The sequence below is a fragment of the Rhinatrema bivittatum genome, chromosome 1 (genome assembly GCF_901001135.1).
Source record: "Rhinatrema bivittatum chromosome 1, aRhiBiv1.1, whole genome shotgun sequence".
In the NCBI taxonomy this organism is placed as follows: Eukaryota; Metazoa; Chordata; class Amphibia; order Gymnophiona; family Rhinatrematidae; genus Rhinatrema; species Rhinatrema bivittatum.
The window spans coordinates 359,848,179-359,863,700 of record NC_042615.1 but is presented as its reverse complement, the minus strand read 5'-3'; the positions used below and the strand labels follow the sequence as shown (position 1 = coordinate 359,863,700).

General features: G+C 41.2%; 1 protein-coding gene across 2 annotated transcripts in view; it reads left to right on the top strand.

The window, feature by feature from the left end:
* Window positions 1-15,522, top strand: part of FRAS1 (Fraser extracellular matrix complex subunit 1) — an 868,026-nt gene that overhangs the window by 520,248 nt on the left and 332,256 nt on the right. For both annotated transcript variants that reach the window (XM_029600388.1, XM_029600395.1), the window contains exons 30-31: window positions 10,543-10,696; window positions 11,773-11,951. In XM_029600388.1, the coding sequence (XP_029456248.1) occupies window positions 10,543-10,696; window positions 11,773-11,951 (333 nt within the window). The remainder of the gene's footprint in view (window positions 1-10,542; window positions 10,697-11,772; window positions 11,952-15,522) is intronic.

Here is a 15,522-nt window from a genome sequence, read left to right as displayed (position 1 = left end):
GAATCCAATTCCCCTTTTCCCTTAGCTGTTGAAGCAGCGACCACTGATGGCGTTGCATTAATACTATCAAGGCTTATTTGTTAAGGGCAGCAACTGCCACACCAGCAAGTTACCCCCATGCACTCTTTTCTTTATTTCTATCCTCTAGCCTTTAGGGATCCACAGTGTTTATCCCATGCCCCTTTGAATTCCTTCACTGTTTTCATCTTCACCACCTCCTCCAGAAAGCCATTCCAGGCATTCACCACCCTCTCCGTGAAGAAATATTTCCTGTCATTGGTTCTGAGTCATCCTCTCAGGAGTTTCATTTCATGACCCCTAGTTCTATTGATTTCTTTCAAACGCAAAAGGTTTGTTGATTGTGCATCATTAAAACCTTTCAGGTATCTGAAGGTCTGTATCATATCTCCCCTGCACCTCCTCTCCTACATATATAGGTCCTTCAATCTCTCCTCATAAGTCGTTTGATGGAGACGCCCCACCATTTTTGTCACCCTTCTCGACCGCCTCCATTCTGTCTCTGTCCCCTTTGAGATACGGTCTCAGAACTGTACACCATACTGTAGGTGAGGCCTCACCAAGGACCTGTACAAGGGGATTATCACCTCTTTTTTTCTAACTGGTTATCTGGCTTTAGCTGTCACCTTCTCACATCACTTCGCCGCTTTCAGATCATCAGACACTATCACACCAAGGTCCCCCTCCCAGTCCATGAGCATTTTTCTTTCACTGACCATCACATGCAGCTCTTTTGGATTGCTGCACCCCAGATGCATGACTCTGCACTTCTTGGCATTGAATCCCAGCTGCTAAATCTTCGACCACTCTTCAAGTTTCTTAAATCAATATTCATTCTTTCTACTCCTTCAGGTGTATCCACTCTGTTGCAGATCTTAGTATCATCCGCAAATAGACAAACTTTACTTTCCAACCCTTCCGCCAGGTCGCTCACAAAGATATTGAACAGAACTGGTCCCAAAACAGATACCTGTGCTACTCCATTTAACACCGCTTTTTCTTCAGAGTAGTTTCCATTTACCATTCATGCTGTCTCCTGTCAGTCAACCACTTTGCAATCCACGCTACTACCTTGGCAACCACTCCCAAGCTTCTCAATTTGTTCATGAGTCTCCTATGTGGGACCGTACCAAAAGCTTTATTAAATCCAAGTAAATCACATCCAGCGTTCTTCCCTGATCCAATTCTCCAGTCACCCAATCAAAAAATCAATCAGATTTGTCTGATAGGACCTTCCCCTGGCAAATCCATGCTGCCTCGGGTCAAGGATTGTAGATAGTTCATTATCCTTTCCTTCAGCAGTGTCTTCATTAATTTTTCCACCACTGAGGTGAGGGTAACTGGCTTGTAGTATCCAGCCTTCTCTCTGCTCCCACTCTTGTGAAATGGGACCCACCAGCACATCTCTGAGTTCCCTCAGTATCCTGGGATGTACCTCATCTGGCCCCATGGCCTTGTCCACTTTCAGTTTTCATAGCTTTTCCCATACATTCTCTTCTGTAAACGGAGTTTCATCTACTCCATCCCCATCCACAGTCTTGTCAACCAGTGATGGTGCTTCTCCAGGGTCTTCTTTAGTGAACACCAAACTGAAGTATTTGTTTAATATCTCTGCCCTTTCTTTGTCTCTCTCCACACTTTCATCTTTGTCATCTTTTAATTTCACTGTACCACTTCGGACCTTTCTCCTTTCTCTGATATAGCTGAAAAATGTTTTGTCATTTTGCTTTACCTTTCTTCCGCCTAACGTTTTGCTTTCTTGATTTTTTTTTCTTCGGCTTCTTCAGTTTCACCAGGTATTCTTTCCTGTGTTCCTCTTTTGGGATCCTTTATATTTCTTGAATTCTGTTTTTTTTTGCCCTTTATTTTATCAGCCACGTCCTTTGAGAACCAGATCGGTTTCTTATTTCTTTTACTTTTGTTTACTTTTCTAACATATAGATTTGTTGCCTATGAAATTGCTCCTTTTAGTTTGGCCTACTGTTTCTCCACCTCTCCCATTTTCTCCCAGTCTTCTAGTTCTACCTCTAGGAACATCCTAATTTCAATAGAATTCGTATTTGCAATATCCTATTTGTATCCTATTTGCAATATCAAACAAAACCATTTGATGATCACTGGTGCTCAGGTGGGCACCCACCTGGACATTAGAGACATTATCCCCGTTAGTGAGCACTAGGTCGAGTTTAACTCCCTCCCTCATGGGTTCCATTACCATTTGTTTGAACAGAGCTCCTTAAAGGGCATCCACTATCTCTACTTCTGGTAGATTCCGCAGCAAGGATTCTCTAGTCTACATCTCGCAGATTAAAATCTCCAATAAGCAATACTTCTCCCTTCTTTCCCACTTTTTGGATGTCTTCAACCACATCTCTATCTCCTTCTTCCATTTGAGTCGGACGCCTGTAAACCACGCCAGTAAAAATGGATGCACTATCATCTTTTTTTAGGATGGCCCATAATGCTTCTTCTCTACTCCACATTCCTTGCAGTTCAGTTGCTTGCATATTGTTTTTGACATAAAAAGCTACTCCTCCCCCTCTTCTGTCCTTCCTTAACAAGTTACAGCCCGGTGTGGGCATATCCCAATCATGAGACTCAGTGAACGAAACAACCCTTGTAGCTCCCAGTCTATTTTAAATTAACAAACACAGCTACTTAATACAGACTAGCAAGATCAATACTTGGAAAAATAGAGAGAGATTTCAAAGCATGCAATACAGAAATGCAGAAGAATATCACCAAGAAAGTAATTTTTAATATGGCTAACTTTAAATATTGCAACTTAACTGGCCACAAGAACAGGTAGCAATGTGTGTCTCCTTGCAGTCAATTCTGACTGAGGAAATTCTTGATGACCCCCTGCAATGCACTATGAGTCACCTGCCCCAAAGGAGAAAAGCCAATTTTTATTTTTTTTTTAACAAGTGTTTTTTTTGCTTGGATGCAATTTGTTAAAATTAAATTAAAAATTAAAAACATTAGTTTTTTTTAGCTGCTTCTACTTAGTTACTGCCACCATCTTTTGTATGAGTGGAACTAAGCTCTGCTATTCTGGGTCCTCTGGGAACCCCAGTACTGGCGCCCATGGTTAGATCAAAGCATGAATACAGCGTAGGCCAAACTGTGCTCCGCAGAAGGGAGGTGCCTAAAATTAGAAGTGGGTGATAACAAGTGGGGTACGTCCTTAATTGCAACAACCACTACAATCTTGGCAGATCTGCCAGCAAGGATCGTTGGGGAAATGCCCCGCAGAGGACCAGAACCGCGGAAAATCTTTCCCTGACACAGTTTGCGGATGCAGAAGCTAGGGAGGTAATGAAATATTTTACCAGGGCTGCCCGTACCATGCCTCCCATGTCACCCCCTTTTCCTCAGATGGTAGAGAGGAGCAGTTTTCAAAGGGTTTTGTTTTTGTTTGTTTGTTTTAGGAAAGGTAAGCTCTCGCTCACCCACGGAAATCCCTTTGAAACTTGCCCCATGAGGCATAAAAAAAAAAAATTGTAGGAAGGAATCGATACCTAAGATTAAGAAGGAGACAATGAAATCACGACACAGGCAAGCTGATACAAGATTTGAATTAGTACTGCTGCTTTGAAAACAGTACACTCACCCAGGAAAAAAAACATAAAGAAATACCAAAATAATCTGTATAGAAGATAATTTATATCCCAGTATAGCAATGCTTGAAATTCATTTCTGAGATTAATAGCTCGAGATGAAAAAGTTTCTTTACAGGGTGGCTTGTTTTAATGATTCATTTCTGGGCCCATGGGAGCCATGGCTGGCACAGTGGGCTTGTGATCTACCTGCAGCTGCTTAAAAATGGAGACAGGGAAAGTTGGGAAGGGGTGGGAAGAGCTCTTGCCAGCTTCTTTCTGCCTGGGAGTCTAGACTGGGATCAGGAGTGCAACACTTGGGAGTGGTTTTAACCCTTTGCTGCCCTGGAGCTAGGACTTGCTGGATTAACAGAGTGCATTGTAAGTAATGGCAGCGACTAAGAATCTGCAGGTGGTGAGAAGTTACTGAATTTTGCAAGGAGATTTGCTGAAGTGATGACACGTCTGCTGCACAACAGGAAACACAATAGGATTTGATTGTTCTGGCAGAGCTGAAAAGCTCATCTCTGCCATCTATGAGCCTGTGGTGTCTGTCTCCCCAGCAGAGAAGCTTAGTATGGCTGAATTTTTAGTGTTCAATTGCTACTGTAGCACTAGACCCCTATTTCTTTTCTTTTTCAGCCTTTTTTTAGTTCCTTTGGTGTCTAGTGTGCATCTAATTCGGTAGCTGAGCTGTTGTGAACTTCCACCACTCCAGGCCTGCATGGGTTTACCAGGTGCCATTCAGCCATCATTGTAAGCCTGTCGATCTGAAGATGGGAACAGACGTCCACCAGACTCCCATAGATCCGCAGAGTAATGAAGCTTTTGGATTTCAGGCCCTCGAAAGCTTAAACTTGCAATGTGGACTTGATGGAGCTTGAACAAAGCTGAAATCATTTACAGTGCAGTAGGACCTAATGCTGACTTTCAAGGAAAGTCTTATCCAAGGTTGGCGAAACCACCTAGTGTCATTTTTATAAAGTTAAAAGATTAGGTAGGAAGAAAGGACATTTCACTGACCAGGTTTTTGTTTATTACATGGATTACTGCATCAAAGCCTGCCGGGAACACTGGCATGAGATGACTTGAATTTCTTATGAAGGGAACCCTTCATTGCTGCTTTCAGAAACCGGTCAGCACCACTGTTCCTCTTAAACCTTGGCCTTGCATTTAATTAAAGCTCAGTCACTTGATAATCTTTTCTTTTTTTCTGTTAACTGCATTTTGTCCCTCGAAAGGCTCTTAAAATACCAGGTTTTTTTTCTTTCCAATCCTTGCTTTCTACCTGTACCAATAACTCTCACAATCTCTGTGAGCAGGGAGCAGTTTTCTGCTGTGAGGTTGTGCTTTGATGTTGCGTGGTATTGCTCGCAGGCAGTGCATGACTGTGGTCATCATCACCCAGTAGCCTCATGCTTTACTACTGCGGTATGGTTGGTTCTACGTTGATCTTGTAGCAGGCCAGTTTACTCCCAAGTAATTTTGTGGCACGCTACTGGTTGGCAGCACGTTGATCTTATTAGGATTAGGTAAACCATCCATAATTTTGCTTTCACTGTTTGTTCCCTAGTTTATTCTTAAAATGTCTTTTGCTGGAGTATTTTTTGAAGTACAGTTGTTACAGTCATGTAACCCCTCTTCTCAAGTTGCTACCTTGGCTCCCCATCTGCTTCTGCATAAAATTCAAACTGCTTGTACTCTATACTAAGGATGCATTTCCTGTGCAGCACCTCTCTTTCCATTTCCTCATATACCTGGTCTTCCCAAGCCTCTCTGCTCTTATCTATGTCCTTTTCCTCTATTGCTGAGTCTGGACTCTGCGTAGGGTTGCCAACTTTCAACTATGAAAAATCTGAACACTTGGGCTTGCGGAGTGTTTCCTATATGTCCTTCAACATGACAACTTTTTATTACTTGCCTTATTACTAGAAAACTGTGCACCAAATGATCCCAAATATAAAGATATCAATAACGATCCATTAGAACAGTCAGGAAAACTGTACTTACTTAAGAACTGCCGTCCCACCATTAGGAAATCTTGACTTTTTTATTAGATATCGCACCCCTTTACCCTCCACTACCATCCCAGAACTGCTGCAAGGGTATTAGGTGCCCTAGGCAATGTTTACAGCATTGTGCAATTCTCCCTCCCCCACACACAAACACATAATTAAAAATTATGCAGTTATTGTAACATATTTTATATGGAAGAGTTAAAAATATCACAACATGTATATTATATTTATATGCACTGCTGTAGTGCCAGCCAGAAAACTGTGCAAAAAAAAATACTTGGAACCTATATGATATCAGGCCTATTGTAAAGTGCTTTCTATGTGAGCTTGGCCACCAGAAAGCTATGAGTAAACTGAATTATAATTAAAATATAGTAAATCTCCCATACCAAAACAGCACTAACTGCCAGCACTCAAACAGTAACAACACCACCTAAGAAAAGACAACATTGCAAATAATTACACCTGGCCCTAAAACATCAATATACCTCATATTAAGAAAACAGACCAAGGCAGGCTGCTATAAATCCCTGCATAGAAATTACATGCCAAAAGAATATCTTACTTAAGCCACACATGCAGAACACAAATAGATCCTCACCAAATACAGAATAAAGAGGCTATAATGTATAAACAGAAACACATAGACAAAACATAAATGGGAAACTGCAGCAAAACAAACTGTCAGTATAAAGCAAGAATGGAAAAACAGAAACATCATCAACATTCCTCACAAAACATCAAACAATAAAACCAAGAAATATAAATCATAATAGTGACACCATACTAATAAGAGAGAATATTTCAAAACTTTTGATGACTAGAATAACATCCTATAATGAATAACTTATATAATTTTTTTTTAATTTACCAAACTAAGAAAATATTGCAAACAGCAGACACATCAAATAAAGCCACTTATTAAAACAGAGTGACAAAAAATAATCCCCCGCTCACCATACCTGGGAATTTTTTTATTTCCATTCACCCTGAGATTGTCATGCATTAGTGGGGAAGAGTAAAGGTACACACTTTATCTTCTCTCTCTCCCTCATGTACATCAACTCCCTAATACCCACACACACTTTCATTCTTTCTCACAAACATAAACACACAGGCTTTCTCACACTCACTGGCTAACTCACTCACAGGCTCTCTCTCCCTCCATCCCACTCTCAAATACATGCACAGGATCTCTCTTATCACTGGCTCACTTTCTTTCCCTCCATCAAAGACACACACCACAACTCTCTCTCTCCCCACACACACAAGCTCTCTCAATCACTGGCTCTCATTTTCTCTCTTCTTCACACACACACACACAGGCTCTCACTCACTGGCTCTCCCTCTCTCACATACACACAGGCTATCACCCTCACTAGTCCTCCCTCCCTCCCTTAAACAGACACACACAGACTCTCTCATCAGCTTTCTCTCTCCTTCACACACATACACAGGCTTTCTTTCCTTCACTGACTCTCACTGCCTCCCCCCCCCCCCCCCACACACACACACATGCTCTGACATTCACTGGCTCTCCCTCAAACACACAGGCTCTCATACACACAGGCTCTTGTATTCACTGGCTTTCTCTCACATACACATACACAGCCTCTCTCACCCTCGCTGGCTCATTCTTCCTTTCTCTCTCTCTCTCTCTCTCTCTCACACACACAGGCTCTCATCCTCACAGGTCCTCTGTCTGTCCCTCCCTTACTCAGACACACACAGGCTGTCTCACCAGCTATCTTTCCCATCCTTATACACATACACACACAGGCTCTCTCCCTGTCATATACATGCAGGCTCTCACACTCATTGGCTCTCTCCCCCTTGCACACATATACACTGGCTCTCTTCCCCTCACACACACACACATGGGCTCTCTCACCCTCCCTAATTCATACACACGCACTCTCCCATTTTCACTGGCTTTCTCACCCTCCCTCACACACATACTCTCTCCCCCTCACTCACATAGGTTCTCTCACTCACTGGCTTTGTCACCCTCACACATACAACCAGGCTCTCTCACAATCAATGGCTTGCTCTCTCACATACAGGCTTTCTCACTCATTGACTATCTCGCCCTCTCCCTCACACATTGGCTCTCTTACCCTCACAGGCTCTATCTCACCCACCCTCACACACACACACACATTCTCTCATGCTCACTGGCTTCTTTGCTCTCACACACACAGGCTCTTTCACACTCACTGGCTTTCTCCCTCTCTCACATACACACACATACACTCACTCCAGGCCTCTGTTTCAGCAGCCAAAGATGTTGAAGTCCTGGTTAGGTTTCTTGCTTTTGCACTGCAGATGGGTGGGGAGATGCTGACATCCCGCATCCCATCCCCATCTCATCCCGCAACCCCTGTCCCGCATCCCAGATGAGTGGAAGATATGCTGACATTCCATATCCCGTGGGCCTCTTTATATTGTACCACAGGAGGGAGGAGATATATAGCTTCTTTCTATTGTTGCCGCGGGTGGGAAGGAGGAAATGCCAAAGGCTCCCTGGGCCTCTTTCTGTTGTGCTTTGGGCAGAAAGGAGGAGATGCCAATGGCTTCGCTGAGCTTCTTTTTATTGCCACAGCACACTGAACCGACAATTTCAATGTGTTATCCACTATGAAGCCTAGATCTCTTTCTTGGGTTGTAGCACCTAATATGGAACCTAACATTGTGTAACTATAGCATGGGTTATTTTTCCCTATATGCATCACCTTGCACTTATCCACATTAAATTTCATCTGCCATTTGGATGCCCAATTTTCCAGTCTCACAAGATCTTCCTGTAATTTTTCACAATCCACTTATGATTTAACTACTCTGAATAATTTTATATCATCAACAAATTTGATTACCTCACTCATCATATTCCTTTCCGGATCATTTATAAATATATTGAAAAGTATGGTCCCAATACAGATCCCTGAAGCACTCCACTGCCCACTCCCTTCCACTGAGAACATTGTCCATTTAATCCTGCTCTCTGTTTCCTGTCTTTTAGCCAGTTTGTAATCCATGAAAGGACATTGCTACCTATTCCATTACTTTTTACTTTTCCTAGAAGCCTCTCTAACTTCTGTTTATTAGCTGCCTTACTGACTATTAAAAGCACAAACACACTAAATAATATACCCCAATAGTTTACTTCTCCCCAATACTTTTTTATACAAGCAGAAAACTACACAATAATCTTAGAATGATAATATTAGAGCACGTTATTTTCAAGAGAATGGCACATGTTTGGGAGAATTTCACCCAAATTTTTCTTCGAGATGTTTAGCTGGATTAACAGCACCTACTTGCCGATGTGGAGGACCTCCTATTGCTTTTTCATTCTTTTCACCCAGTTCAAACATTAACAAGGAGGGATGACCTATTGGCAATTTTTCCCTTCTTCTCAAATTCTACTCCCAATGGGAAATAATCTCTTGCTTCTATTTCTAATGTTGCGGGTATTAGAGATTTCACCTAGAACTCAGGAAACACTTCACTCTGCCATTCCTTTTAAACGACGCTCCCCCCTATAGCGAATATTTAAGACATTGTATGGAAATCGAAAGTAAACTGCAAATCTGTTGTAACACAGCACCCAGCAGTAACCCAAAATATTTTCTCTCCTCCCAAGAAAAAGTGTAATAACTCAGACTATTGGGCCAATGCAATACCATGCAATTGGATGTGCGTTTTGGACTCATGTCCATAACCCCTGATGCAAAGCATGGTTTGTGGAGCCATGATAACAGCAACCGCTTGAATATTGAAAAACTGTTGACTAAGGACTCATTTTCTACTAGAGTAGAACACTAAAGATTTTACCAAGAAAAAAAAAGCTTTTCATGTAATTCCCACAGAATAGAAACATCCGACATTCTCTGACTGTTTTCCAGGATGAGAATAAAAACAAGCCAGCAAACTTCCTTTGGTTCTCATTTTCCAGGCACTGGAGGGTTAAGATGATCTCCACAGCACTCCCTTCACCTCAATCCATAACCTTAGTTTATCCGGCTAAGTAGTAGTAGCTGAATATCTGGTCACGTTTACTTATCCAGCTAAGTAGTTAACCAAATAAATGGTGGGCAGGATATGGACAGAACAGGAAGGAGCTACTTAGCTAGATAAGTAGCGATATTGAAACTTATCCGCTTATGTTAACCAAATAAGTTAGACCTGCTTCAATAGCAGGTCTAAAGTTAACCAGATAAGACTTATCTGGCTAAATAGTGATTTATTCAGGGATATTCAACAACAGAACTGTGCTGCTGAATATCCCTTGTAAGATAGCCGGATAAGTCTAATTCGGTTAACTTTCTTAGCTAGATATGCTTGAATATTGATCCCACCATTTTTATATTCCAGGTGGTCATGTAATTGAGGGGAGGTGAGAATATCAGCTCTGGTTACACCAATGGGATCTGGAGGACAGGTTTCGGTAAACATTTCTCCCGCAAAACCAGCAGTTTTCATGTTCTCCCTTTCTGTGCGGCTTAATAAGAAGTTGTCATTTTTTTCAAAGAAAGCTTTCAAGTCACAAGGCTGGCAAAAGAAAGAGGGTTGAGCGGGAGTAAGAAGTGCAAATGTACTACCAGTGTCTTTAGCTAGGAGGTCTCACCAGCTGTGCTCCCCGTGGCTAGAAAGACACACTGTTTCTGTAAAATAATTGGACAAGGGGCTTTCTAGGAGCCCCCTCAAAGCCTAGGTGAGGAAAAAAATATGGGTCAATGAACATATACAAAGAGAAAACACAACATTCTGTGACTGTCTGTGAGGCCTATGTACAAAGCAATTTTCCCATGGACCGAAAATGGGAAAAACCCTTGAGTACATCTGGACCTGTATATGAAACCCTGCTCTTGTGACACCCAGTGCTGGGCTGCTTTTTCTTCTCACAGGCTGATGGAGGCCCTCAACTTGTTTCCAACTCCTTGGTGTGGGTCCCAGAGGGAGGGATGCTACAGATCACCAACAGGCTCTTACGGGCCAGGGCCTTTGGCGCCAGTGATTCTGAGATCTTCTACACAATAACAAGCGGCCATCCTAGATTTGGTAACTTCTGTTTTGTTTCTGTACAAGTACTAAAGTGTACTTATATGTATATGTTTTTTTTATTGTCACTACTTTTATTGTCAGTACTTATGAAAGTGAGGTTTCAAAATTAATTGCCAGAGGTAGGCATGGTGCAGGATTCGTGTTGTGCAGCCTTTCACATGTCGCCTTGGCACGTTACATGGTTCAGACCTATAGTGCCCCTGCTGTTTCAGCACCGTGCTATGGCCGGGTTCCATTCCAAAGTGGGATGTGGCTAGCGGCTGTGGTACAGCGTTAAGTGTGGAGGCAGGTCTCCTCTAGCAATGCTACGTGATAGAGCAATAAAAACGATTTTTGATGGCATCCTCAAATATTCATTTTAAGAAGTCCAGTGTTGGGGATGTGTCAGAAGTGGTTAGGCCTGTTCAGTTGCTGCTGTTATTTTTACTAGGTATGCATATAGTGGTTTTATTCATAACTAGCTGAGAAAAATGGTGAATTAGTCCTGATTAAAAATGTCCAAAATCATGAAAACTGTCTATGAAGTCTTATATATATATATATATATTTTTTTTTTTTTTTTTTTTCTTGGCAAAACAGCCTTTGTTTTGAAGTGTTCATATCTGCGGCGCCTTTAAGAAAATCATTGGTAAAATGAGGTACTCAACAAGAGCAGTATCCTTGGCTGCAGGATAGTGAAGGTCAAACTGGAGATCAAGCCCCAGGGTCTTTGGAAGTGCAGCAGAAAGGAAATTGAGCTGAGCCGGTGGACCTTTTACAGCCCTTATCTACCCTCATAGAGTATAAGGAAAACATCTGGAAAGTGAGGAATGATATTTAGGATCGACAGATGGCAGATGGCTGTCTGCGCCTAGCAGCAAAATGTTCCACTCATATTAAAAAAAAACCCCCAAAAAACCATCATCCCCCATTGGATAGCTGATGACTTTTTCCATTGTCAATATAACCTTGAACAAGTCGTTTTGCTACTCTTTACTGAAGCTTCAGTGATGAGATCTTTGAGTCAGAGCTGTGATTTCTGTAACGCAGTGCTGCCAGTGTATGTAAGTAATTTATTAATGTTGTCATCCCAGGTGAATTAGTTCTTCTAGTTCCAATGCCAGCAGATGGTCCAGCTGACGGGTCGCGGCTCCTGCCTGATGGAAGAATGGCCACGCGAACCACTTCGTTTACCCAGCAAGACATCGACGAAGGCGTCGTATGGTATAGACACTCGGGCTCCCAGTCACAGAGCGATTCTTTCCAATTCCAGGTACTGGGAAGGCAAAAATGAATTGAAAAAACCACTAAACATATAATGACTTTGAAGGGTTCTCCTGGCTCTGAGCTCCTTCGAATCTTTTTTTTTTTTAAGGTTTTGATTCAGCCATACATTGGTCATGTGGAAAACTAGAGAGAATCCAGTGACCCCCGACTTTTATAAATTACAACTTCTAGACAAAGCAGTGTGCATTATCAATAAAAGCAATAGCATAACATAAAAGGACAAACAAGTTCAACACAGACCTCCCCCAACGCAAAAACCCAAAATAACATCCCCATGCATAAGACCTATCACAGGCTTTCCAACCTCCTTGCCCCTCCACTCTCACCACATTTCCCTCCAAAATTTCCATCCCCCCACTCTCCCCTAAAACTGTACTCTTTCCTTATCCAAATATTCCCATTTAAATAATACCTTCATCATTCGGCCCTCCTGTCCTACCTTTCCTTTTAATGATTCCCCACCCTTCACATCCTGTGTCCTTATATCGTATGGCAGAAGTGAGTTTACTCACCTCCCTCTCTTTCTCCGCATCAGCTCATTTTCTTTAAATCTGATCAGTAACTGGGGAAAAACAGAAGCCTCCTAGAGATAATAGATCCAGACGATCAGGAGGCTAACATTTACCCTTTTGCTGGCATGTGATTTACACAATTCCTAGCTTTTTGAATTCCATTTCTGCTGCCATGCCCACTTCATCAACGCTATAACTATGCGCTATCTATATTAAATTGCTAGTTATTGCAGGATCCAGTTTTGGATCTTTCTCCCTATCAAAGCCATGATTTGAAGATGAATGTGATAGTCTGGAAATATTCTCTAGGCTGCTAAAATACAGGTTTTCCTTGGGGCATGGGGTTCCATAAATTTCCGACTCAGGTACCGGGTTCAGTAGATCAGCGCATACCTGCACATGCGCACACACACACAGGAGTTTGCCCTTCTGGAAAGTTGCTCTACTCTAGGATTCCAAGATCACTCTCATCTGGTGTGTATTTTTATTTGTTTGATTTGATTTCCTGGTTTTTCTGAGATCCCAAAACAGTATAAAAGAGTATAATTGTTTACATACAATTTTGACATATATCTACCAAGTATACCTCCCCAACCTATCTGCAGCCAACCCTTCCCCCTTCCATAAAATCTATCCACTTAATTATATCCATGTTTTTTCTGGCAATACAGTCATAAGACCTCCTAATAATCGTCCTAATCTCACGATGCTCCAATAATTACAGCTTCAAAGGCTAGTTCCTACCCAAAGGAAGTAAAATCAGGATAATTCCCACCACAAGCCTTTCCAAACAATCATGCCTTGATTTGCTTATGGAAAGCTAATTTCTTTTCAATATGATCCAAAATACTGGAGCAAAGCAGTTAGGCACATCTCCTGGTGGTGGCCAGCTGGCAGATTGGCGAATTGGCGCAGCCTAGTTCACGTGGGCAAGGACTAGGCCCCAACAGGTGGCAGCTTTTTTATTTTATTTGTATTTATTAAAATTTATTAATCACTTGTGCCTAGGCCTTAAGTGATATATAATAACATACATAATTAGTACAAAAGATTCAAACTTAAGGCAAACTTAAACAAAAATAAGGCAAGTTACAATTTAAGGCAAAAACAGTCATTGCCAAGATCGTAATAAAATTTTCTGCAAGCTCGAAAGTATTCTAAACACACAAAATCAAGTAAAAGCTAGTTCCAGCAAAAAAGAGTTTAGAGGTACTTTAGAGGATTTTGTGCATTCCATAAGTCTTAAAGCTTCAGGTATTGTATTCCAGATGTAAGGTGCAGCCACAGAGAAGGCACAGTCTCTTGTCATGGACAATCATGCTGCTTTCGTTGAGGATATCTCAAGGAGTCCTCTTTGCTGAGATTGAAGGATTAGTGTTGGTTGGTAAATTCGTAGCAAAAAATGTATCCATGGGAAAGAACTAGTACTGAGCAGTTTGTGAGTTATAAGTATAACTTTGAACCCAAAACTGGACAGGCAGCCAATGAAGCTGGAATAGCATCGGTGTAATGCGGTCAATGTGGTATTTTCCCCACTGAATAGACAAGCTGTAGCGTTCAAAAGCATCTGTAGTGGTCTCAGTGATAAGGCTGGCAATCCTACATAAATGGCATTGCAATTGCCTAGCTTAGGTAACATGGATGCCTGTACCACCAGTTTAAAGTTATCAGTTTCCAGTAAATTCTTTAGGCAACAAAAGACCCAGTGCTTGAAAAAATTTTTTTCTTATTATCATTCTATTGTGATGATGGAAAGATATTTTAGTATCTGACCATACCTCAAGGCTCTTGGCATGCAAGAGAATGGGAAACCTATGGTTGTCCAAAATTACTGAACAGGGATGGAATCATTTTTCAAATGTTGAATTATCATAAATTAAGTTTCGGAAATATTTAAGGCCAATGTTTTGTAATTGAGCCATTGTTTAATGGCTGACAGGCAGATTCCAGTTAAGTTGACTGTATTGGACTATGTGGGGAGTATTTCGACAAAAAAATGGATGTCATCAGCAAAAATTCTGTAACCTACACATAAACTTGCTAAGATCTTACAAATGGGCACAGGGTAATTGTTAAATATAGAAAAGAAAGATCAGAGCCTTGGGATACGCCAGTAGGGTTGGTAATTCAAGCAGAGCTCTTGCCTCCTATTCTTATTTGTAAAGATCGTTCAGACAGGTATGATGTAAACCAGGATAATACATGCCCAGCGATACCACATTCCCTTAAATGGAAGAGCAGAATGTTATGATCTATGGTGTCGATATGGACAAGATGTCTAGCATTACTAAAACATAGCTAGAACCGCAATCTAAACCTCTCCTTAAGTTGCCAAGTAAAGAAACCATGAGAATTTCAGTATTTAATAAAGAGTTTCCTAAAACCAAAGTGGTATAGATCAATAATGTGATATTCTTCTATGAAATCAGACAATTGCTTAGATGTAAAAGATAAAGAAGAAATTGGCCTGTAATTAGTAGAATTGAGGGAATCCAACCCAGGCGTCTTCAAAAGGGGTCTTACAGAAGATTTTTTTTTTTTAATACAGTGAGGACAGTTTCTTCTGAAAGTGAAAAATTCACTTTGGCGATAAGAGCAGGAGATTACATCTCTAGAGACTTTTTAATTGGTCATACTGTAGGTAATTAGAGGACAAAATGAAGGATTAATCTTTGCACTAATAGTGGAAATCTCATTCACAAATGTGTTATTGAAGGCTGACCATATAGGTTCCGATAAACGTGAGGAGTATGTGTGCCAAAAAGGCACCGCTTGGAAAGCGGTTACCAAATCTGAGATTTTGGTGTTCAGATAGCATCTAAACTCATCACAGCTAATTGAACAGGAAAGGCCAATTTATTTATTTTTAGAGGTGGTCAGTTCGTTGGTTAGTTTTTTAGCAATATTAAATAGGGCTTTGGAATTGAAACCGATTGCATGAATCTGCTATGAGTAGTAAGTCTTCTTTATTTGACAAATTAAATTTTTGTATTCAAATAGTAGTTTCTTAAAGATTTCAAAAGACTCTGTGTTTGAGATGCTTTC